The 26,897-nt window shown below is 38.2% G+C and overlaps 1 protein-coding gene across 4 annotated transcripts in view; it reads left to right on the top strand.

The window, feature by feature from the left end:
- The first annotated feature begins 12,810 nt into the window (after nucleotides 1-12,810).
- The window catches only part of shf (Src homology 2 domain containing F), a 102,534-nt gene continuing 88,447 nt past the window's right edge, over nucleotides 12,811-26,897 (top strand). The window contains exon 1 of one of the 4 annotated variants that reach the window (XM_028014427.1): nucleotides 12,811-13,620. In XM_028014427.1, the coding sequence (XP_027870228.1) occupies nucleotides 13,186-13,620 (435 nt within the window). In that variant the 5' untranslated portion in view covers nucleotides 12,811-13,185. The remainder of the gene's footprint in view (nucleotides 13,621-26,897) is intronic. The other 3 variants (XM_028014425.1, XM_028014428.1, XM_028014429.1) reach the window with 3 other exon arrangements.

The raw sequence follows: 26,897 nt of genomic DNA, 5'->3' as shown, positions 1-26,897 counted from the left end.
CATTGATCAGCATTGTGTGCAAAGTGTCACGATTTCAGCCTAACAGACTGAGAATTACAGCTACTCTGGGACAAAAGTGAGCAAGAGAATAGGATATAAGACAACCGCCTGCAGCTCTTCAGCTTTCACAGCACATAAAGATACACCCAATAAACTCCTGCTACTTATTACTAGGTGGCTGTTTCCCAGAGAAAACAAGCTGTGGTTTCTATGTGGAAAATGTGTCTTCTGTGCGCTTCATCGTCAGGTTAACAAACACATGGACTTAATCAGCTGACAGTTGTGTAAATAAACTGCTTGTACAAAGTGAATATTTTAATGGATATCTTAGAATCAATCCCTCCTCCCCCAGAAATAAACTTCAATCTTTGCAAGCTTTTCTCCAGTTTAACTCACAAACAGTGAAAAAAGATATTTGAGTTTACTGCATAGTCTCACATTATTTCCTCCTGAGCTCCAGGTGTGTGCTCCAAATGCAAAGTGAACATTTTTAGATTTTTTAAAAATTATTATTACAACCACAAAATTAAATTGTAGCACATAACTGTGAACAATTATTTTTTTCTTTCTCTTTCTTGTCTAAGCCGGTGTGTTTCACTTCCAGCTCATCTTATTGTCCAGGTGAAGACCAAAATTTCTGTAGCCAATTCTTAGCAAAACATGCAATTCTGTTTTATTTGAATCCTCATTGTGTCCTTGTTAGTGCTTTAGACTGGTGCATCTTCTGTTTCTCCCAACTAATACGCATGCATCGGCAGTGCCACCTCTACAAAAAGCCTCAAATAATGTTTCAAGAACTGTTGTTTTGTCATAAAAAAAATGTTTAGAAGAAAAATATGAGAAGGTTTTATAGAAATCTGTTTCTTGTTTGTATTTTCTCCTTATTTGTCTCCCTTCTTTCCTGTGTTGCTGATCTTCTCCAAGGACAGTACTGCCTGTGCTGTTGTTGCTTTGAAGTAACTTACTAGGATATGAATGTGTTTCCATTGTGTGAGTGGAGAAAAATGTTACTGCATTTTCACACAATCTTTACACAAAATAACATACAAAGAAGATAAAGTTGAGTTGTGTAATCATATACACTCCGCCAGTCGAGATAGACAAGCTGATTGGACAGTGATGTCTCTTCAGTTCACTTCTACCAGCTCCACAGAAGATTTCACTCCCACTGAGAACAATGAAATTGAAGTTAACAGACCAATCACATACAGGATTGGGGTAAATATGTGATCTGACTCATAGCTTTCATATTACCTCAGCAGTGAGGTCAGCTGACATTGTTTCCAAATTCATTCAGCAATCTGGAATCAAAATCATGTACAGTGATTAAAATCAATATATCAGAGTATTTGCACTTTAAATCTGATATTATTATCCATCAATATTTAAATTAGAATAAAATATTTAATATATCAAATTGCGATATGAGGGTGTGAGATATTGCAATCACAAAAGATTGTTTGGAAACATGCATGCAAACAATGTATTTTGAATATATTAACTTATAGCTGAACTGAAAGCATTGTTTTACCCTTAAGTACTCTCCTTTTTAGCAGTTGGAAGGCCCAGAGACAGAAAGTTTTAAACAGTCTGGTAGTTGTGGTAAATCTATAAGAATAGATCTGATGAATAAATGCCACTACAACAAATTCCAACATCTTTTATGCCATCTTAAAAGGCACAACCACATACAACACCGAGCAGATGAATTATTAACACATAGGAAACATGAACATATTTTTATTGTCAGTTGTGTCAAGCGTACTTAAGCAAAAAGTATGCTTCCAGTCATAATCACATGGGCGTTACCTTCGCATAACTGTGAGCCGGCAAAACTAAGTGTCATATTTTCTCACAAAGCAGATAAATAAATTGTCAATTTAAACTGGAATGGAAAAAAGGAAAGGAGCAAATGATCTAATTTTAGACTTTATTCTGCCTTTTTTGATGCAGGAAACTAGATTGTTTTTTTTTCTTCCCTTTTCCAGCTTCAACATGTTAAACAGTTGGATGTTTTTTGTTGACAGGCTCAGCGCTCAAACTGTCATCTTTATCCACTCACTGAACTGAAGCATCATAGGAAATCTGCTCTGTTTTGTTCGGGTCAATGACTTGACACAGGTCAGTGCAGCTGGATAGCAGGGTTGGATGTCACCTCCTCCCATCCAAAAATAATATGCTAATAAGACATTTGTAAGCTGATGCCAAGGATGAGCAGGAGAGAATTTTCTCAGAAGATTCTCTTTTTTTATGAGTGCTGAATATCATTTTGACAGTTCCTAGAAAGATGTTGAACTTTCCTTATTTTTACTCGCACTCCTCAATAAAAGATTCTACTTCTTTTATGATGTCTTTGTTTACACTTGAAAGTCTTCACAGACTCCCACCCAAAGGAAAGTGATGTGAATATTGCAGCCTAATTGAGCAAGACTGCTGAAATCTCTTCTCTGTTGTTCATTCCACAAGATAAAGAGTTTATCTCATGCCATGTGTGTAATGAGGCTGTGGTAATAGCTGCCAGTGGCAAGTCACCCTCCACAGGACTGCCTGGACATCCTCCTGTCTCCCACACTACTCGTCCTACATCCATCATCTTCAGTGTGTAATCGTCCTTCTGAAAACACAACCACTATAAAGTCCCCAGGATTCACATCAGCAAACTCAGGAGGAAATTATTTATCATTCATAGCTTCATGACTGTCAGATCCAGGCAGTCTCTCACCTGTATTTTTTCAAGGGACGTCTCAGAAGTCTTTTGGCCTCACACTCTCTCTCATTCTATTTTTCCTCCCTCAAAACATAAAACGAGGATGAGAAGCCCATTGTCTCGTGATGATTTCCCTCGGGAGAAGCCCATTGAGTGCTACTCAGCTGTGTCTAATTTGTCTGGGAAGGTGTTGGAGAGGTACTCAACACTGCTGGGTGTTCATGTTTTGTGGCATGTGAAATGTGGCGCCGGATTCCCTTAGCAACACATTGTTTTTGGATATAAAGAGTGAGGAGTTTACATATCTCAGTGCAAGACAAAGGCAGAGTAGTGGTGGTTATAATCACCCTGGAGGATAAGTAAATGCTATTGTACACCTCTAAAGAGAATATTATGACTCCCTGCACCTGTAGGGATTTGGTTTGCCTTCAAGAGAATTCAGTGAAGTAAAAAAGGTAAACAGCCACATTGAATCAATATTGTTTCAATATATTGAATCAATATGCAATTACAAGACAAACAAGTTATTGATACCCCTGAAGTTTCTGGGGAGCAAATGAACCATAATATTAAAACACAAGGTAGAGATCAATGGATAAAGTCACTTCTGTGTGTTTAAAAATTGTGTCACATGGCCTTAACTTAAATCCAGCAATAAGTAGCATTTTCTTCATCTTAAGTACTATCTTTATTTTGAGGAGGTATTAATTGGACTAACTTTTGATTTATTGAGGATTTTTAGATGCTCTGGCTCATTTTTAATTAGAGAAATGTCTGCATGCAGTTTACTGCCCTCACCACACACCCTGAAAAACAGCAGTGCTGCACTCTGTGAATCACTTTGGGATTTAATTATCAAACAGGCCCATCAATGAACACTCTTAGTCTATAACTGCTTCCTGCCAGCTTCCATCCATGTGCTGTGAGAGCAAGGCAGGATGCATTCGCTTGCCTTCGAGCTGTGCATTTTAAATAGGGCAACATCGGGTTTGGAAGATACGAGTCAAGACATGATTGAGGGCACGTCCGTCACTGGATTTGGCTCTGACAAGTCATGGAAGCTTCAATCAGCCAGTTATTGGTTTTGATGCAGCTTTGCCAGTCACTGCTGCTGATGCATGTACAATGCATTCAGTACTGGTGGAACGTTTTTCACATCTTACAACCACGAATTTCAGCATATTTAATATGGATTTTATGTAATAGACTTACACCAAATGATGCATAATTGTGAAGTGGACAGTAATGGATAAGTGGTTGTTAGAATGTTTTACAAAGCAAAATTTATTAATCAGATTTGCAGCAAAAAGACAGATAAAATCTATAAAAGAGCTGCTGAAATCCACAGTTTAGGTTGGAGATTCTGTAGACAGGCGATATATTTATTGTATGCTACACAAATCTGGTCTTCATGGAAGTGTGGCAGTACAAAATCCATTTGAACAAAGCTTACTCATCAGTTGGAATGGTCCGGTGAAAGTCCAGACCTGAATCCAATTGAGAATGTGTTGCAGGATTTGAGTGATGCCACAATCTCTGAACACATGAATAGGGGCTCTAGCATTGATGCAAGATCAAAGTTAGGCACAAATGTTTGTGTTACAACCCAAAGGAATTGTCCCTTCACATTTGAACAGAAAATATGCCACGTACTGTCTACAACTATGTCAACTTCTCTGCAGCTAAGCTATTAAGTGAAATTCCTCTGTACACCCAGAGCCTCAGTGCATATCACCATCCATCACAGGGCTTGCCCTAATATTCTGCCATGAGACCAGCTTTTAAGATTGTGAAGTTCTCCTTATCACACACCAGACACAGTTTACCTGCTCTGCTGGAGACTTTCTTTGTCAGTCAGAGAAAACATTCAAAATTAAAATTAAAATGAAAAAGAAAATGAGGACGTCTGCAGTGGGGGGGGGGGTATCCAATCACCATAACCTCCAGCAAGGCAATCAATATGAGTTTAACTGTTGGCAATTCTCACTTTGGTAATTATGCTTTGGAATAATGAAATCGTATTCAAGGAGAGGCATGACTGACATAATAATCACTCTGCTGCGGCTCCAGCCACGAGGAAAATATGTAAAAATACTGCATTTTTAAAATTAAAATGAAAGAGTTCATGTTCTTATTTTAGAGCGACAACAAAACTCAAAATTTTGAGTTTCTGTTATAGGACTTTGACTAACCCTATCGTCAGTACCGCAGTGGGACACAGCAGTAATATTGGGACAAAAAAGGAGAGAAGAGCAGTACATTTTCATCCGTCAGAGGCCATTGACTGTTTCACACTGACTGAGGAAGCAGACTCGTGAACCATTCCGCTCTGATTCATCACAGTCACACACAATGCACTCACAAGCCTAAACGACCGCTATTATGCAGCGACAATAGTGAGAGTCATCCTCAAGAATACGACTCATAAGCAGCATTTGAAGAATAGTTTTTGCTCTACCACAGATGCAGAGTTTTGTTCATGTAAGTTATGTATTTAGGAAAACAGAAGCTAGAAATATCCATCCATCCATCCATCCATCCATTGTCTGTTCACCCTTGTCCCTAATGGGGTCGGGAGGGTTGCTGGTGCCCATCTCCAGCTACGTTCCAGGCGGGAGGCGGGGTACACCCTGGACAGGTCGCCAGCCTGTCGCAGGGCAAGCTAGAAATATGTTGTTTGGATTTTTCACCCCCTCACTGTCCTTTCATGGTCTTCCTAAACACCATGGATCACTAAGAATAAATTCTAAATGCTCCGTTTCATTTGAAGCAAGGCTTCACAGCATCTTATGCATTCCAAGTACACACTTGGATTCCACTTAATAGGCAGTAAATCCTCATTTTGCATGGTGTGACAGCAAGGGTTCTATCAAACTGGGTGACATACTTAGCAGGGTTCAAAAGGTAACATGTCGACTGGAGTGCTTTTCTTGGCAGCAAATGTGATGCATCCAGTAGAGTGACAGAAGAATCAACAAACCAAGACTGGCAGGATTTTGGGGGGATTTAATCACATGTTTTCTAAATAATTCAGAAAGCTGCAACAAATATGTTCAGACAGAATGTAAAAACATGAAAACTACAAGGAGACAGTGTCCACCTCACTCACACCCCTCTAACAGCATTGCATCATGTTTAAATAGTTGTGTTGACCTTTGCTTTAAAAAAAAGAAGAAGAAAAAGAAGCTCATGTATCTTTAAATTCTGCCTTCTTTTGAGGAAGTTTAAGAAATAATTTTTGCAAAGAAGTTTGGAAGTAGAATGGTTTGTGCTATGTGTGGTTTGAACTATTTTTAATTTGGCTTGGTGTTTCTTTTATATGTAGTATCATTAGTACCAAAAACAATGAACAGGACCATCATGGCCCAGTATAGCATTTCTATTTCTTTTTTTTTTTTTTTTTTTGCTTTGTATAATAAATAAGCAGTGGTAGTGGTATGTATCTCATCTCTTATTTGACCTTTTATTCCTTCGGTCAAGAAATGTTTAAATGTTTTTTTATGCATTTTCCACCTTGTTTTTATTATTTATGTTGAAAATGCCTGCAGATTGAAAGCAAAGGGGAAACAAACTCAAATTTCTTAATTGTGTGCACAAACATGGCAAGTAAAGCTGATTCTGACTCTATCTTGACATTTTATGTTTTTTTATTATTTATGTGTAGTCAATTGCCAATGCCTAAAGTCAGGCTTCATTTGTTCTTTTAACGTACATATAATTCAAAATAATACTGACCTTATTTTTGTATATGCCCCATATAAATATACATTTTATTTTGTTATAAATTAGATTAGATCTTCTATGTTTCCAAGCTGATCCAAACTTTTACCTGAGCACTGTAGTATTGTATCTCCTGCAGATAAAGTGACTTTCATATTTTATGGAAGCATTACATCAGTCATTTATATTCTATATAAAACATTCAGGACCAAGTAAGGAGTATTGGAAATGATTTACATGGCACTGCGATAAAGTCCTTATTGATACTGCTATACAGCTTTATTAACCTAACATTGTGGTAATGCAACTTTTATATAGATATATTAGCTATAGATTTATAGAAGCTACTGAGCAGTGTTTTTCTAACACTGGTTATTTTTCATTATTTGGGAATCTACACATCTACATATTCAGCATAAAACACAAACTTTTAGCCATCAAAACAAATTATGGTACTTCTGTCAGGATCTGTAACCATGACAACAGGAAAGCTGTTTCAAAAAGACTTTTGCAAAGCCGACGTTATGCCCGAAATATGACCCCAAACCGAAACCAACTGCAAAAGAGATATGCTGGATGTAGAGCAGGAGTCCAAATCGAAATTTAGGAAAGGACATTAAAAAAATCCTCTCCTTGATGTAACTGGGGTATGTAGGATCATTGGTATGTAAAGTGAGAATTGTACCTTTTGAATACCAGTCAGGAATGCAGCGTTCTGTCATTATTATGTTTTTTAGAAAAACAGGGAGACAAGAACAGATAACAAAAACAGCTGTGTGAACCTGGAGAGTTTATGAAGACTTGGTGTCTCAGCACCACATACAATCAGCTGCTTATGTATCTGCAAGGAGTTTAGCAGTCTTTTGTTTTGATGCTGCGTGAGAGTTTGCTATCAGTTGCTACTACCCATCTTTGGAAATTTCAGGGCTTTCTCTCTCTCCTTACAACACCTCCCCCCTTCAAACAGAATGTATGTCATTACCTGGTACAAGAATTTTAAAACATTTGGTGATCCTAATAAAGTTTATATTCATTACACCACTCAGCGGACACAGTATAGTATTTAATTCAGGCTACTGCAGTTCACCCCTGGGGTGAGTAGCCTATTTAAAACAACCAGAGGTGACATCCATTCTATTTCAAGATGAGATACAGAATGAAGTGGCCTCCAGCCTGCACTTTGAGTGACATATATTGGAAAGTAAGCAAATTTGCATAGTCAGACAGAATACATGGGACGTATTGTCACTCATACACGCATGAACAGCTTTCCCCAAAGAAATATTACACACTGCTCCAAAGCATCCTGTGTGCTTTGTTTATCTATTTTCTGCAGTGTCAAACCCTTTGAAGCTTTCACATTTTGTCACATTACAACCACAAACGTCACTGTCGTGTTAGTCATATTAACAACCTCACATGGCACAGGCAGGAAATGGGTTGTGGCTCTAAACAAATAAAACTGGAAAAGTGTGGTATGCATATCTATTCAACCCCCTTCACTTCTTCACTCCTAAATGAGTCCACTTCAAAAACTGCTTTCAAACGGCACCTAATAAGTAAACAAAGTGTAATTTAATTGACATAAAAATAGCTGTTCCGTGAATCCTTAAGTAGTGCCTTACAGAACATTAATGAATAAACAGCATCGTAAAAATCCAGAAACAGATGACTATTCAATCCACTTTGACCGCTAAGTGTCTAAGAACCATGATCACATGTAAACATCCAATGAGACTCTGCTGCAGGACTTTAAAATGTTAATTCACTAACGTGTCCCATCCAACCTGACTGTGGCGTTGAAAAATGGGCACAAATCTTAGTTTGACTAATGGAGCTGAATACCAATGCTTCCCAGACGTTTCAGATTTATCTCTAAAGACACTTTTAAAAAACTTTTTTTTTTCTTTTAAATATGCACTTCCTTGTCTTAATCTATCACATTAATATCCCATTAAAATAAATAGAAAGTTATGGCTAGAATCAGACAAAATGTGGAAAAGTTTGAGAGGAATGATTCCTATAAGATAAAGCACATGCATTTCCTCTCTTTGCTTCAGTGATGATCTTGAACTTATTTTGTCTTTTGCGTCAGCAGAGTTGGGCAGTTTTGTATTAATCCACATCAGTCATTGGATTAAAGTCCTGCTAAGTATCTTTGGATATTTTACTGCATTAATAGACCAGATGAGAAAGGCTAGAAAATAATGATTATCCATGACTTAAGTGAACTGTTAGTTTTTAATTTCGGGATTGTGTCTGCAGTATCTAATTAGTTGACTTGACTCATGTTCTTATTGTGTTCACTTGTAGGGAGCTTCACTTCAGTTCAAGAGTTCTCTGCTGTCTAGTTGAGCAATTAAATATTGATTCCTTTGGAAGAAGATCTTTGTGATTCAGCCGTTGACAGATAGGAGGCTGTTACATTGTCAACCAAATGCTTCCTCAGCCTGGGGAATCAAACCATAAATTTAGCTGCATGAGTGACAGTGATGGGAAAAAAATCTCAGAATTAAAGTTCATTTTTCAGGCTTTTACTCTGGCAGGAAGACAGCTGTTTAAATCACATGGACACATTTCCATGTTAAATAAATTATGATATCTAGAGTCCACAAAGTCAGATTTACAGCATATTTTTTCACTGCAATGCGGGTGGAAATTGTTGTGATGTCAAGTTGTATTTATCTGCATTCATTAATCTATTTAAATATTATCAAATCAACACATTTCTCACATGCTTGAGCAAACATTAGTATAGCAATCAGCATGCTTACATAATCAACGTCTTGCAAGAGAGGTCCTACGAAAAAGTTTTAATTTAAATGTCTAGTTATAGTGATATTTCAGTTTGGCATACAAAATTGGTATTATAGGTGTTTTAATTTTTTTTCCATTTTTAAGGTCTTATTTAATATGTTAGAGAGGGCATAGACTGTTTTTAATCCACCTGAGGTAACTATTTTTTAGCTGTTAATCAAGCTGTTGGTATTTTTTTAACACAAGAATTTTGTAAATACAGACATTCTGAGACGAACTGTCATGCCCAAAATGTTACAAAGACAGGATGTTGTAATTGTGAAGTCACATCTTAACTTGTTGTAAAATACAAATAAAAATATATCTATAATGCCTTATGGTATGGATCATAGATAAATTCAAACACATTTTTCTTGTTCTATTCTCTCTTACTCTGACAGTATCACGAGCTACAGAGGAATCATTCTTCCACTCAACTGTCTTGAAGGGGAAAATTTACTTGTCAAATGTCTTGAACGGGCTTGACAGTTGTTTGAGTTGTAAGCAGAAGCTGCTGAATGCATTTATATTTACTTACAGTCAAAATAAACCATCATCCAGGCACAGCTAAGTTGTTCTATTGTAAATAGAAAGTTAGATCTTGTCGTGTTACAAAAACTAACTTCAAAGTATTGAATTTGTTTGACCAACACAAAGTAAAACATTAATGGAAAGGAAAATGATACATAATTAAAAAATTGTTCCAGCTCAATAACTGAAAAGGTGTGCTCATCCTTATCATTGTTTTCGCTGTAACTGCAGCTGCAATTATTTTTTATATCTTTACCAGATTTCTACAAATCAACAGGGCACTTCTTATTACAGTAACTGCTTAATTTTTTAAAAACTTTTTAATGAATTTTTAGATTGTTTTTTGTAAAGAAACCCTGTACTTATACTGAAATTAAATCACTCACAGGAAGCTTCTGTTGGCAATTTAGGTGACTTCTGAAGACAGTTGTATTTCAACTGAATTTTATTTAGATATAGAAGAATAACGGTGGGCTAGCCCAAACTTATGCCAGTCTTTTTTAGTTTTATTCACAAAGAATATTTAAAATGATGCATCCTTTCCTTTCTATACCACAGTTGTGTACTTCTTTTGTTGTCAATTTCTGCAAGATACAGTATTAGCTGCTACTTAGTGTTCATAGTGTACTCTGCAGCTGGCAGCATACAAAGGAAAGAGAATGCAGATAGTTTTCTGTTCACAATAGAAGAAAGAAAATAAAAAACTGTGGGTGTTTAATGAAACACACCTATTGTATTTGATGATCATGATTCAGCTCCTGCATGCCTACAGACATTTTTCAACTAGCTCAGAGTGTTTGAGTTGATAGACTGCTAACACCTCTGGTGCATTTTAGGTGTGACAAGTTCAGGAAAATCCCTACGCAGAAATTTCTCCCAACTAACAAATGCTTGCTGCGTGGGTTTTGAAAGGCTGCACTTGTTGCCTATAAGGTGCTAGATTAAAGGATTTGCATTTTAAAGGGTATCAGCCATGGCAGCTAGAGGGAACAGGTGAACACAATTGTGGCAGCTCAACAAAAGATAGGGAATTTGTGCCATGCGAAGTGACATACATGACACACTTGCTTCACCCAACCAGAGATCCTCTACAGTGTGAGACTCATTTATAGCACATCAAATAAGGGTGAAAGCACGTTGGGATGAGGAACATGAAAGGCAATTTTTTGTTTCTATCAACTGCTTTATTTCTGAGATACTGGTGAATAAAATATGTTGTTGTGCTTAAAAAATAAAAGTACATTGGTAAAGTTTTTGTTTCAACCCAAAGTGCAGTAGTTTAATACACCACTGAAATAAATAAATAATAGATTTTGTGTTGATCTTCAGAGCATGGAGTTGTTTCTCTCCAGGGCCAGCCATGACTAAACTCTGATCTGTGTACTGTGACTTGCTCAAGGCTGTCTGTGGTGATATTAAAAAGAAGTATTGCTTCATAAAACCCTGCTGAGCTACAACCGTGACTCCTGTTAAAGCAGACTGTTGCTCTAGTTTGTCTCTGGGAGAAGAGGTGTGATTTTTTTTCATTCATTGCCCATTGTTAAGACAATTAGTGTCAAGCAAATGAACCAATGGTCATATCCACTAAAAGTATTGAAAGACACCTTGGAGAACAATGTTTACTGAAGCTGGTGTTTTAAACAATTTGCCTCATCTATTTGCATAATGGCCTTTGTGAGGACTGCACCCAATGTTAAGACAGACTTCAGCATCCTCTCCACTCATCATTTGCAATGCAATTTGCAATTAAAACATGCTGCTGTGGCCATCTGGACATAAGAGTACTGAGAATAAGCAAAGGACACTTTACCCTTGAGTCCTATTGAAGGTAAACGTATGAGGAGGTGAGGAAAGAGGCATTTAAATACTTGCTGGCATTACCTGTGTGAATATAAAAGGTAGACTATATTTCTAGAAAAAATTGCCTTTTTACCTTTTATCTCAAACTAGGCTGAAGCCCATTTCAAAGTGCCTTCTCCATCCCATAGATTTAACTTTTGGCTCAAAGCTTATCTTTTCAGCACTCCTAGACAAAGCCCTTAAAAGAACTACCCCAGCCATTTACTCTTTGCTTTGCATTTAATATCAAAATTAATTCACGATCAGAGCATCTGTGCTTTCTATGTTTCTATCTTCTCAAGCCTCACAGTTGAAAGCCATTCAGACTGAGTAGTCTGGGGTTGCTTTCCAGTATAAAGGGATCTTGCTTTTCACTGGGAATGGTGAAAAGTTAATGACTTGTTATGATCGGTTGGGTTTTACTTGTGAAAATTTTTTTTTACCAGTACACATAATGAAATAAATCTGACAACACTGGTTTATAACTAGGCTCAAACTGGAATGTATGAAATTTACTTCAAATATTTCTGTATAATCAGACTGAAATTACTACATATTTATGTGTATAAATAGGATTTTGTTTTGCAAAGTGCCTTGAGACAATGTTTATTGTGAATCTGCGCGATGTAAATAAACTGAATTGAACTGAATATTTGAGCTATATTTATTATGTGTCCAAATGCAATATACTGAAATACTTGAACTTTTCTGTGGTTTTAAACTAATGAAATATTGAGATTTGCAAGTACAGCTTTTTTTCTTCATTTGTTACATTTTTAAGAGCTAGAAAGTCAATTCACTTTGTCCTTTTCCAATTTTCAGAAAAACAATTGGCACACCAAAACAAAGTAGGATAGAGGAATGCATATCATTGGATATTGTGCCATTATTTATATTTTTGAATAAAAAACAGCTCCTTATTCAATGCAATTTAATTCAAATTCTGAAATATTTTATTGATCCCAAATGGATATTAAATTATCTTTCATTCCAAGTGTCTCTGAAAAAAATATTTACTGTCAAAAACTAGAAAGTTGTACCTCCTTGGTTTTCTCTCACTTCAGAAAAGCATTCGGGACGCCCAACTCTTTCAGAAGGTATTGTTAAGGGAGCAAGTGGTAAAATGAGATTTCAGCTGATAAATCTGAGCATGCTGCTGTGACTGTGTTTAAGGTCCACAGCGAGCAAGCGCAGTTTCCAAAGTCCGGTAGGTGGCAGTGAGTGTTCTCAGGTATGGAGGAGAGGAGGACAGGTTGTGTGAGACGTGTGTTCCTCTTGCACAAGCGCCCCCGTGTTGCGTAGTCTGGGAAAACTGACGTGGTTCGGAGCCTAGCGGTCAGGGCGACAGCTGCGTGTGTGTGCGAGTGACAGTGACAGAGTTGCGGCGGGGCAGATCAGAAAAGTCCCCGTGGCTGCTCTCCGCCGGCGCCCGGGCACTCTTTCCTCGGTCCGCCACAAGACTGGCGACACGCTCTGAACCTGGTCGGCTGGCCGCGCGTGACCCGAGGACCCCCTACTTTATCCGGGCTGCGCTGGCGGAAACGGTGAAGCTGAAACTACATTCATTGACTTCAGAGCGATGAACTGGCAGTATGGCCAAGTGGTTCAAGGAGCACCTAGGATTCAAAACTACCAAAGCACCCCCTCCGGCGCCACCAAAACCGGACTACAGACACTGTCACACCGGTGTGCCCGGAGCGCCTGGCTTCCAGCAAACTGGCACCGGGGCTACTTTTCCGAGTCCAGCTCAGCCGGACATCCTCGCTGCTTACAAACTACAAAAGGAGTTGGACTTCGAGGACCCGTACACTACGGGTGGAAATATTTCTTTCGGTTCGAGCTTGAACACTGTGGTCCCGTCGGATAACAAATTTGTGTCGCCGAAGCACCGACTTATTAAGGTGGAAACTATCGAAAAGAGCAGCCCAGCTCCGGGCGGGGGCGTCACAGTCACCCAAGCCGTAGCTGTGGGGAGCGTTAAGTCTCCTACTTCTTCACTTCCTTTGGAACAAGACAACAAGGAAAAGGTGGGGGAAGTTTGGTTGCAGCAACTTTTTATTAATAATATTTTACCTTTTTTGTTGATATAATTAGAAGAAAAAAACAAGCCTTATTTTCTCTGTCCAAAGTAGGCTATTATTTTCATAAAACGGGTGCCTGTCTCTTTATTAAAAAGAAAACGTGGTGTGTTTTAGAGGCACTTGCCCAACTCCTGTTAGAAATTACAACTGGCAGAACTTGTTATCACAGCCACACAGCAGCATGAGTTGCGCCATCAGCCCCGGTCTAATATCCAACCTGCCCTGCAGGGAGTGCTGTCATATATTACACAACTCTACAGCTATACATTTGATGCAAGAAAAAAAAGCTGAATTTCTCTACGTTTTGAAACTGAATGATTTGAAAACATCACAACTGCATCTAAATCCCCCAAATTTCAGTCCGGGTTCATCAGTCAATTTGGGTTCACCAAGATGATCTCTTGTGCTTTGAGAAGAGTTTGTAAATGTTAGGTTATATGACTTTAATTTGATCCTCTTTATGTGCACAGTGCTTTGAAGCATCTCAAATCCTTCACCAAACCCCTCACTAACTATTCAAACTTGCCCACAGCAAGGTGGAAACAGGGAGAAGGTATGCAAGCTATGCCTTGGAGCACAGCTGTCATCTCTGGATTCTCAGGAATCCATGTTCTAGGTTCAAGTCTTGAAGGCTGCAGAGATGTTTGGCGTCAGCGAGCTTCATGATTTGCTGAATTACTGATAGTAATCCATCTGAGGAATGCTTTTCTGTGTTTGTATTGCTTATCAGCAGAGATAAAAGCACATCCCTATGGATATACACACCCGGCAGCCCTCAGATCATGCTTCAGTCACGACTGAGTGCTGAAATGTTTTGTGGTCCCCCTCGCTTTCACCTTCACGTTACTTCCTCCTCTGTGTTTGTTTTGCTTTTGCACTTGTCTTGTGACATGTGGCAACTTTACAGTTGGTTTTCGTTCAGTGCTTTTATTTATATTTCACAATGTCTGCAGGCTGTCGTAAGGATGTTGTATTAAGGAAGACTGAGATTTTTACTTCCCCAACAGTGGTTTGATGACACATTGAGATAAAAGCGAGGAATTATAGGTTGTAAACCTATAATGCAAATAAAAGCCTAAAGGAATCATTCAAACAAAACAAGGGTTTTGTTTTCACACACTGCCACCCAAGTAGTTTTACTTTTCAGTTTCAACATGCACATGTTTAATTTTAACATAGTCAAATGTTATCAAAAACATACTTTTATTTTTCACTTAAACTGCTCAGGCCGATGAACGAGATGATGGTTGTCTCATGTTAACTAGCACTTTCTGAAGTCAGGGATTCTGGTGTGTTGGCACTTCGAATGTGTCTCATCATGAGCGCACATGGCTGACACTGACAGGCAGTTGATGGAATAGTATGGGCTTGATGTCATGATGTTATGGCCAAGCTAAACCAGTACTGACAGCTGGTGGGGTTTGGGTATGTATGGGGAGAAGGAAGGTTGGATAAATATGGTGCCGTTGCAGATAAATATACCTTATTACAAAACTATAGGCAAAATATATAAACCACCCCTTTAAGTTATCAAATTCAGGTACCTACTGTTACCAACAACTTTAACTCTAAGATTTGTGAATTTGTGTGTGTTGTTGTAATCATATGCTGATTCAGTAGCTCCAGATCTCTAAACCTTGTTTGGTCTTTAGATTTCCTCATGGATCATGTGTAGAAGTCTTTATAGAATAAATCACCTTACATTGCCTAATGCAAAGCAGAGTGTCAGATGCAGCTGGATGCTGTCATTGGACTCTAAAGCAATGATAATATGATATAGTGATAATCAAATAGATGAGTCGGGTTCAACCGTATTTGTTTGATTGCATTTTGTCATGTTTAAAGTTTGGTGGAGGAGACACTGTGTGCTATGTTTTCACCAGTTCCAGTGAAAAATTGGCATTGGTTTGTTTAGACTGTTGTGATAAAGCTGCATATGGACCAAAAAACTGGACTTTGTCTGCTGTGAGAACATAAACTAAAAGCAAAGCCTGAGATGATAAGACAGATTTTGTCTTATCATCGGTGACTGACCTCAAACATGCTTTCCTATAGAAATTGTCAAATATTTATTTAAAATTGGGGACAACTTTCACAGATGTATTGAGCTTAAAAAGGGTGGGATAGTTGCATAAAGTCTATGTATCAAGACAGGCTGTCATATCATTTCAAATGTGTCTCTGAGTATGTGTGTAAGTACTTTGGTGGAATAGTGCATGTTTATTTTTCATGGTCCAGGGTGGAAACTCAGGTGAAACACATATACCAGATAAATCTGTGTTCCTTCATAGCTGCACAACCTTAACTTTTTTATGGATTAGGTTGTGTGGGAGCTGACTGTTTTCTCTCCCACTCTGCTAGTGAAGGTAATTGTTTGTAAATCTATTCTAGAGAAACTCTTCAGCTGAGAATAAATTAAAAACATGAGAATAAAGAATCATACTCCTTCCTATACACATGTTCCAACAATCTATGTAGGAGGAGGAGGTGTTTGCCGTGTTTTATTTCCTGTTCTCTAATTCTTCAGATTGGTGTTAAAGGGCAGAAAATATTTAGTGTTCCCATTCTGCCTAATGTTAAATTACTTTTCACGGTGCCTTTTACAGCTATTGTTAATTTTAGGGATGCACTGATTAGTTGTCTCTTGACCAATATTGGTGTCTTTTTTTCTCCAAGGTCTGAGCTGCAAATTCAGCTTTATTGTTATTGGAGGTTGAAGACATAAATAAAAAAAATTGAGGAATTTTCTAGTTTTAAACCTATGCATCAAGTAATGAAAAAAAATCTGATCTTTATGTTTTCACATCAGTGACCTTTGGCTTTTAGTTTGGTGCATCTCTGGTTATTTCTAGATGGATTCTGGCACAACTTCTCACAAATAGCCATGCGTGCCTGCTCATAAATGTACCTGTCCATCTTCTGACTGAAAAGGCTTAACACTGACTTCTGACTGAGCAGAGAGCACATGAGTGTCTTAACAGCACTGCTCGGCTGCATTGATGTTTTAATTACTTGACTCATGAATGCTAATTATATCACTGCTTACCTAATGCCTGAAGTGCCAATAGCAGCATCAAGGGAATTTTCTGAGTCCATTTCTATTCAGCAGACTCCAGAAGAAAGAAAAGCTAGATAAAGAACTAAAATCAAACACTAAAGCTCTGATTATTTTCTTTTTTTTTTTTTTTTTAGATTTTTATGAGTCCAGTTCTCGCTTTCCTTTCTCTGTAAAACTTTGATGCACATTGCCTTCACTCACAGTTTAGAGTTTACAGGAAATTGTGATTTGTTTTGTTTTTAATTACGCCGAGCCCTTCATGGTAGAGTTAGCTGAGAGAGATGATCAATTATCATCCTGCCTGGAAACTAATTAAAGGCCTCATCTCCCAGCTCATCGCTCCACTCAGCGCTAAACTAACTCCTCTCAAGGACGCCCCAAAGTGATGATGGGCTCTGTTCGACAAATGTGTAAACATGCAGTTGGGTGAAGCTGACTGACAGGCTGCTGCTTCCCCGTGAAACACCTCACGCTATTGTTGCTATCTGTTTGTTCACCTGGGAAAGTTGTGTTTGGCAACCTCCAATGCTCACAGCTCTACCAGCTTGTAGATTTATCTTTGTGGAAACGTGTTGGACCGGACTCTTTGAGGGTCGATTATGATGATTACAACGCGTCAGATAGTACTGCCTGTTAAAAACTGGTCTACAAGGCAAAAAGTAAGTCTTGGGTCAAACTATAACTAATTATATTGTGTTGCATTTATCACTACAGAGGCAAAAACAAAACTTCTATTCTCAATTGGATTAAGTTTTTGAAAATGTGTAATATATATACTGTATATATTTCATGCTTATTGCGTGCTCAGAAAATCAATTCTGCAGCCCAATCAATATGAATGCATATTAATATGTCTGAAGAGAAGCTCTTCAATTACAGTAGAAAGGTTTAAACATTGTTGTTACTCAGTTGCAAAATATACAGATGTCTTTGATGGATGCTTTTCCTCAACATAAAAATGTACATTAAAATATTGCTCGAATTATTTGTAGTTTTATGTTTCTATAAAAGATTTTTTTCAGCTGAATAAGCAAATATAAAAAGTATTGATCACTTTGAGTGCACCAGAATGTGAAGTAGTTTACTACCAAATGTACCATCCACCAACTTCCAATTACCAGGAGCAGACTGAGCATGCTTGACAGATTCCACTGCCTTCTGAGCTTGGCTAAACTGCTCAGCATCATTTCCTCTCATCCCGAATGCTTTACTCTGCTTTTCAGCCTTGTTATGTGAGACATCAGTGGATTTTTATGAGTGTATCTCACCGGCACTTATCTTTTTCACAGATAGGAGACACATCCAGCACAAACGTCAATATTACCTGGCTCTGTGAAAGCCCTTCTCTTTCACTGTCCTTCTCTTTCTGTTGTCTTAACACAACAGCTCAAAACATCAGTCTTTTTGAGATTCATTCACCTAGATACAGCATTCAAACCATTGAACTTTTTCATGTTTTGTCATGTTGCAACCACAAACTTCAATGTGTTTTATTTGGAATTTATATGATGGGCCAATGCAAAGCAGCGCATAATAGTAGAGTGGAAGGAAATTGGATATAATAGCCTGGAAAGTATGACGTGCATATTCAGCACCCCTGGAGTCAAGAAGTTGTTGTAACCACCTTCCCCTGCAAATACAGATGTAAGGTTTTTGCAGTATGTCTCCACAAGCTTTTTGCATCTACACACATTACTTCAGGTTCAGCAGGAGTAGATTGAGAACCAGTGAAGATGTGTTTTAAGTTTTGTCACAGGTTGTCATTTGGATTCAGGTCTAGACATTGACTGCACCATTCTAACTCTGGGATGTTTCTCTCTAACCATTGTTGCTCTGGCTATATGTTTGGGCCATTGCTCTGGTGGAAGGTAAACCTCTAGCAGTTCAGCAGATGATCCATCATGAATTTTGTGTTTTTCTATCAATTAAAATATTAATAAGATCTCTTTAAGTTTTAGATTGTAACTTGGAAAAAAATGTAGAAAAGTTCAGGGGCTGAAAATGCATTTTTGCAAGTCACAAAACTTTTATTTGACTGGTCAGATTAATGACAGGCTGAATTGGGTCACAGCCCATCACAACCCTCCTTCATTTTCCCAAACAGTTTTAACAACAATCAAAGCATGTTGAATTAGGCAAAACCGATTAAGTAAAACCCTGTGGAAATGTATAGCAGCAGCTGAAGTGGAAAAATAATGTTTTTAAGCAATTTCCAATGCTTTGACAGCTTTAAGCCAAGGTTCAAGTAATCAACAGATTTGTGTGAAAGCTGTGTTGTGCATGTTTTTGGACCTTGCAGCTGTTGTTTTTCATAATCAGCATTAGACTCACATCTTTAAGCAAGAAAGTAATTATTTGATTAATTATCACTTGTGAGAGTAACTGTGGGTTGCTATGGCTACCATACCTCAGTATTTTCCCATTTAGACAGTGTTATTGTCATGAAATGAAGTATTAATTACATCTTGACTCTTGAGACATTAAAGAATGCAGAGTATTTTCTGAAGTATCTTGATTCTAAGACATTCTTTAAAATTAATCTTGATTAGTTTTCATGACAAACATATCATATGTAAAAGTTCTTCTTTTTTCTAGCTTTTATTGATAGAAGAGCATTTCTATGCATTACTTACTTGAACACGAAGGGGATTTTGAAGTAAAGGAAATGATAAAGCTCAACCATACAGCTTCTTGCTTACAGATTTTATATCTGTCAATGGAAAATATATACGGCAGAACTTTTTCTTTTTACTAAGATGTCATTTTGGTATCCTATTACATTAGCATCTTGGCAGTGTAATCCTATGCAGTAAATGAGGATAATAACCAGTTATGGTTTAGATTTTACTACCAACCACCTCAAGTGGAGCAAAGTTACAGCGCTGGGAAAAGATGGCCTTTAGCCATTGTTTGCTTATTTTCTTTCCTCTCTCCATCTGCAAGCCTTCTTTCCAGTTTAAAGAGTCCCAGTGGAGTCTGCTTGTGTTTGTGTTGCTCAATTTTCTTTTTCTAACTTTGGGCCTGAACATCAGTCACATGACTCCACCAGGTCACAATTAGCCCTCAGACTGGTGCTGCAGCTCTGGCCGCTGGGGAGTTGTAGACACATGGCTCTGTTTTGTTTAATGACAGTGTGTGCAGCTGAGTGTAGAGCGAGGGAGCCCTGGTCTGCAGGCAGGTCGTCTCCCACAGATTAAAGAGAAATGCATATGCTTTCCTGCCATATGAGACCCAAGGAACAGATATGCAAGAAGTCTAAAGCTTCTTTTTGCAAAAAAAAAAAAAAGAAAAAAACTAAACTCACTGAGTTGTAAATGAATGGTTCTGTTTACATCAGAAGACGCTGTGACGTTTAGGTCATGCAGATAGTGGGTGGTTTGCTATTTGCCTTCTGATTAACTACAGGTCGTTGTTTTTGTGACACATTGTAGGAGGCGGTCAGACTTCTGTGTTCTGGCCTGTGGTCTGAATGCCCACAGAGAAGTCAACCACCTCCTGGGCTTCACAGCAGGACTGGGATTAACTGGATATGAGTGGATGTGAATAACAAGTTATTAATCCCCTCCCTATGCTTTTTTCCCACACATCATAATTCTTTTATTTTAGATTTTATTGTTTTATGTTATCAGAAGATGCTGATATTTTAGTATGGGAAGAGCCTGCAAACCACTGTCTTGTTGTTTGGTATTATTTGGTATCTCTAGGATTAAGGAAGTGCTCCTTTCCTGACAGGAAGTGTTTACAGCTTGGTGACATTCCCTTCTTTAGCTTGACAAGTCTGTGCTTGCCCCTTTGTGTAGGCCGGATTTTCAGCAGGTTGATGCTTGAATGCTGAAATAAAAGCAAAGTTAATTCTCCCTGCTGTTTTGACTTGACATGTCCGGCTATAAGAGACAGTTGCAGTTGGCGACACTCTGAGAACTTGTCCATCATAATGCTTTCTGTATCTTCACTTAACTTTTGTTATTCTGTCCAGAGAGGTGAGAGGTCAGCCACGTAGCAATGGCAGCCCTGTGGGGCTCCACCCTGTTCTTGCACATTTGCGGCGATCCCACTGGATCGTTGGCAGAGAGGTTATCCAAGGCTTCAGAGTCACAGCCGTCCTCTCATAGCATCACAAAACCTCCAGCTTTGTTTACGGACAAACTGTGGCTTCTTTTCCTCCGTCCTCTGTGAAGAGAGACCAAAATCAAAGCTTTGCTCCCAGGAGACCTCACCACATTGTTTCATGCAGTTCTGCTGTCCTAATCTTGTCAGTTTTTATGTTATGGAAGATAAACGGTTGTGTTGTTTGTGGTGGTACACTGTTATGTAAGAATGAAATGGGAGTGAATTGCACGTCAACAGTCCATACTTGGAGTCAAAAATATTTATCCCTTTCTAAAGATGGTAAGGATTTATCAATGAAAGCTTTTTTTTCAAATAGCAAGAGGCTTTGGATTCCTTTCTCATGAGTTGAGTGAAGGATAAAATCAACTCTGAAAATGCATAACGTAGTATTTGTTTACAACACTAAGTATTGTTTAGCCTGGCCATTGCTTTCCTATGCAATTCTGCTCGATTGTCACCTCCCTTCACTGCTACATCTGGGCTTTCTCCCATTGAAGTGGAGTTCTGCATGAGAATTTCAACCGGGCCAGTCAGCGAACAGAAGGAGGAGGTCTGAATAATGATGTCAATGTTCTGGGCCGTCTTATCATTGCAGTCTGCCTGTAGTTTTAGCAGTTTCAGTGGTGGAAATGAAGGAAGCCATTGACACTGTGTTTACCACGCTTCCAAATATTGAATTAACATTAACGGTCATCTCGTTTGGCTCGGCACTTCTCTCTTCGTAGTGGAGGATGGTTCTCTACAGTACACACAATTTCTGGTAAGCTTCATAGCGTTGAATTGGTGCATTACAAATGTTAGCGATTGGGTAAAATGTAAAACTTTTACCCAAGGAAGCATTTGTTTCTCAATAGCCGGAGGTCCAGACCCTCTGTACAAAGCAAAGCATAAAACAAGAAGCTGGTTTGTACCAGGCTAGATATTGTTAAGATATACACAGTTATTACTTTCTAGTTTTCTGACATCTCTTATGTCAGGCCATCTCTTATGGCCTAAAGTAAAATTTAATGAAACTTTTGGGGAGTCAATAATAATGTTTAATTTTTCTTCAGTTGTGATTCATAGACTCTCAATGGTCATTTTACTAGTTACACTTGTAACACAAAGAGCGAACAATCAGGCAATTAATTCACAGCAACCAGTGAGTGCCTTCAGCTGTCTAGATGTAGTAAAGATGAATTGTTGAACCTCACAAGCCAGAATCAGAATGAGGAAGAAAGGAAACTTAAGTGACTTTGAACATGGTTGTTGGTACCAGACAGGCTGATTTATGCATGGAAACTGATGATCTGCCAGGGATTTCACACACAATCATCTCTTGGGTTTCTATAGAAGAGACTGAAAAAGAAAAGTTGTCCAGTGAGCTGCAGTTGTGTAGATGAAAATACCTTGTTAATATCAGAGAAAAATGGGTAGGTTGTTTTCAGAGTGATTTAAAAAAAGTAATTAAATTAAACTCAAAATGCAGAATGGCATTTTTGAATGCACAAATATCAAATGTTGAAACAAATGGACTTCAGAAGCAGAACATCACACCTGGTGCCACTCCTCTCAGCTAAGAACAGGACACAGCAGCTATAATTTGGCACTGGCTCAGTAAATTTGGACAGAGTTGAACTGGGAAATTGTTGCCTGGTTGAATGAGTCTTGATTTCAGATGGTAGGGTCAGAATCTGGCACAAAGAATTTAAAAACATTGTCCCATCACGGCAATGTCTTTTTAAGTTAGTGATGGGTGTGAATATTTTTGATTGATGTATGTTATCATGCAGTTTTGTTTTATATATATATATATATATATATATAACATCTTTTTATCATGACTTTGACCAAAATGAAGACTGAAATTGGTGCAGTAACACTAAGAACAAATCACTCGTGCACACGTAAAGAGGATTACTATATTTTATAAAATTCCAACATTCCACCGTGACACCTGAATTATTTTCAACTCTTGAGCCGCACCACTAACTGTATGTAGAAAACACTGCCAATAAATCTATCACACCAGGACGGGGACAGAGAAAGGAAATTGGATTTTGCCAAGCGTGTCGTCAAGCACTTAATCTTGAATATCTGTCGCATATTAAGAGGACCTTCATAGTGTGCAACCCATGGGCTCCTCTTTTCTCTCCACTGGAGGTCTTAAGTGGCAATGCGGATTTCGTTTCTATGAATGAGGTCCGCTGGGACAAGTTGAGGTGCTTTTTGTGCTTCGCTGCCTTGGGTGCTTTAACAAAAGATGCATTCGTTCTTCAGGAGACATGAGCAGGCAGAATAGGAATTTATCAAGAGGGAGGGTGCACATTTAGCATTTTTAAAAGTGTAAAAGTCAAAGTTGCATATTGCATATTTTTGCTAGAAGTAAAGGAGAGGGGAGTGTAGCTTAGCTAACTGTTTGTTTGAGGCACTCTAATTTGGACATTTTCTGACTTTGCTCAAGTACCCTGGGTATAGTTTTATTTGTGGTGTGACTATTTTTTCTGTATTTCAGGTTAAAACAAGAAAAGAATTTGTCAGGAATTTCCTAGCTGACATTGATTTCATATTTCTTTTTAGATTATTTCTACAAGATCACAAGTATGTGTATACGGTAATTCGATTGCACTGTCTAATTGAACTTACAATGCAATGAATAAATAACCTGCTGCATTTTTTTGTTCCAGTCATTAGAAAAAATACTCTGATTCTATCAAAATTGTATATCAGAGAATCAGACTTTGAAGAAAAGCATAACTCTGCGTTTGAATGGAAACGCCTAATTGGTGATCTCAATATTTGTTTTGTTGGGTGTAATTAATAGTGCAGTGCAATGATTGCATCTTGTGAGACTGTGACATCCAACGATTCTCCTGGAGAAATTGTGGGATAGACAGACTTTTCTTCAGGCTTTTGAAATGATGAGACAATGAGTTTTAGAAATGGCATTTACTGATTTAAAGTGAATTTGTACAGAGATTAGTTGGTAGCAGTTTTCTAACAAAAAATCGTGAAACCATTAGTAGATGGGGAACTCTGGTCAATGCTGAACTGCTTTTTAACTTAGCCTGTTTGACTAAGTTGATTTTAGTAAGAACATGTAATAGATTGTGTGCTACATATACACCAGTTTACCTGGGAAAATGTGCAGCAGAATGATTTCATTAATAAGAACAGAAGAGGGAAGACAGCTGTCATGCTAACAATAGAAAATGACAGCCAATTGCTATTTTTAACCTTCTGAAAGCCTCCCTTAACTTCCTGAGTTTCTGGAAGGTTTCAGCGGCGTGTGGGTTCACAAGTCTTAATTTGAACTGATTGAAACACTGAGTACTCACAACTAACACAAGCCATTTTATTCTGTCAATAATTACATTTACATGTTTTTAGAAGTGTATATTGACTCAGCAGCCCCACATGAAACTAAAGGCTCCTTAATTGCTTTAAATTGCACAGTGGTTGTACTTATAGTAGTGTAGCATGCTTCAACTCCTTTATTTCACACTAGACTAATTTCTGCATACACACTCACAGACAGGCTACAGTGTGGGGATTTGTATCAGTAGTTATCACAGCATCTTGAAGTATTCCCGTGCAAACTGCGATCAACATGAGCCTAAACACTCTAAAGAACCTGGTTCACCCTGGTGGCTTGTGAATGCTGCTTCATCTGGAAAAGGGTAGAGATTAGAAGAACCAACATTTTATGTGGTGTGAGTCCGAAAAGGAGACGGGGATGCAGTAAATAAGGTGATACCCGCAGTGCAGATGTCTCAGAGAGGAACATGTGCAAAACTGATGGTAGAGCACATTGATGTGTGAAAAGAAGTTTTCAGTGTTACTTAAATTACATACACTTAAGGTGTGGAGAAGCCTTTAGTTTGGTTCATATAAAATTCTTCTTTTTTGTTTATTCAGTGTTGAGTCAACAGAGAAACAGAGTTGCACCATACTGTTTTCATCTCCACATGATGGACTGAATGGTGACTTCTGAAATATTAAAAGCTCAGATTATGCTATAACATAACCTTGTTAAATTTCTTATAAAATGTATCCCTAACCTGTCTGCTGCTGTTGTTGCCTTTTTGTTTGCAATGAGGTTTGTTCATTAATGTTCTCTAATAAACTTCTCAGGCTTTCACAGAACATCTGGATCAAATTACATGTAGAGGTTGACTCTATTTAGTTATTATAGGACTTATAAGGGTGGCTGGTTGCACTGGATTTCATTTAGGTGTATCAGATTAAAGCTGCTAAATACAAAAACATTCCAGTCTTCACATTTTTATAAAAAAAATTTGTTTGAAATGTTTTGTCATTTTCATTGTACTTAATTATGTGCTACTTTTTGCTGGTTTATAACTTAATATAACTTAAATTATAAACTGAATTAGTTCACTGAAGTTGTGATTTCAAATGTAAAAAGTGGAAGGGGAATGGATACTTTTGCAGAGGACTGTAGACAGAATATTGGCCTATTCTTGCAGTGGTCCTCACCAGAGGCTTTCAATTCACTGCAAAGCAACGCCTCTACAGCAAATATATTAATTTGATTAGTTACCTCTCTAGACTCCTAAGTAGGCCTTTACAGGAGCCACATCACTCTTTGTGTCTCCCAGAGAGCCCGGAATGCTCTCGTGGCAACTGTGTTTCTCAGGAAAACATTTCAATAAAGTTTCATTAATGTCAAAGCTGTATTGTGGGAAATGCACTCCTGCATTGCCTCTCCCCAAGAGGCAAAGCCAGTTTTCCATCTGCCTAATCTGTGTGGGAGATGCAGAAGCCAGCAGGGCTCAGTCCTCACAAGGGGTCCTGAATGAATTGTAACCAGATTTGTGCTTGCTTCTTACAAACATGAAGCCATCTTAGTTTTGGAAACAGTGTTATGTCTACATAGAAGCTTTGAGCATTCTCATCTTAAATAAAGGGCCTTGAGGGTGTGTTTCTTGCCGGTATGTTCTTTTAAGAAAATGGCAAAGTTATCTCAGCATGACTGCACACACTGCATTCATCCTGTACATCCTGACAAGCAGAGAATAGAGGAGCCATCAATGAGGCACATTGGACTTTTGTCCCTCAACCCAACAGGCGTAAGCATACTTCATACATGTCAGTCTGTTCTGCGACTGTGTTCTGCTGAAAAAAATAGCATCTCCTCACCCATTGTCTCCTCTCCCCTCTCTTCCTATCTCCTCTGCAATAGCTGTCTTTCCTCACAATGGAGGCATGCTTTCCTTTTGTGTCACACTGAAGAACAAAAGAGCAACAGCAACAACAAAAGAGCAATAGCAACAACAAAAAAAGCTTTTGAAATGCCATAATGCAATTGAGCTGCTAAGCACTGAGGTGTATTAGGTTATCAGTGACTAAAATCCCTTGTGGCGTGAGGCATAAATCACACACGTCAGTCCTTTTTCTTTCCCTCCCTTCTCTTTCTACAGCCTGCTGACTTTTCGCTCAGTCTCAAAGGGTTTTCAACCTTGACTAGACCCTGATGCAGCCAATACTTACAGGACTAGTCATGACATTGAGACCATGATCTGATTGTATTTATCTATCAAAAGAAAAGCTCTATACTTTTAATTTTCCCTGTTGTTTAGAAGAGTTTGGGTTTGCTGGGTTTGGAGCAAAATCATAAGCATACTTTCTATTTTAATAGTTTTTTATTGATTATTGTGGTTAATTTGACCACACTGGATATGTTAGTCAAGAAGCAGCAGACCACTTTCTGTTTAAAATCCACAAAAAAAAAAATCAATCTCTGTACTCAAATTTCATCTAATGTGGTTTATGAAATTTTTCTTCTTTTTGTCCTTGATTATCTGATGAGCTCTCTGAACCCATTATGCATTAAGGGTGCAGCAGGAGAACTGGTGCTCACATTTTCACCGCTTCTAATGGAGGACCTGCACTGAATAAAAGTGTAATCCTAGAAGCTCTTGTGTCATATGAACACTGAGCTAAAGTGGCAGGTGCCTGCCACAGTCTCCCTCCTTTGTTAATGCTCTTCCCTCTGTTCCCACCGATTTGAGGTCAGGGAACCGCAGTGCTTTTCAAGAAGTCTTTCTTTTTTTTT

This window comes from Xiphophorus couchianus, chromosome 4 (assembly GCF_001444195.1).
Source record: "Xiphophorus couchianus chromosome 4, X_couchianus-1.0, whole genome shotgun sequence".
Taxonomy (NCBI): domain Eukaryota; kingdom Metazoa; phylum Chordata; class Actinopteri; order Cyprinodontiformes; family Poeciliidae; genus Xiphophorus; species Xiphophorus couchianus.
Note: the sequence above shows the minus strand (reverse complement) of the source record. Positions and strands in the feature narration are given on the sequence as shown.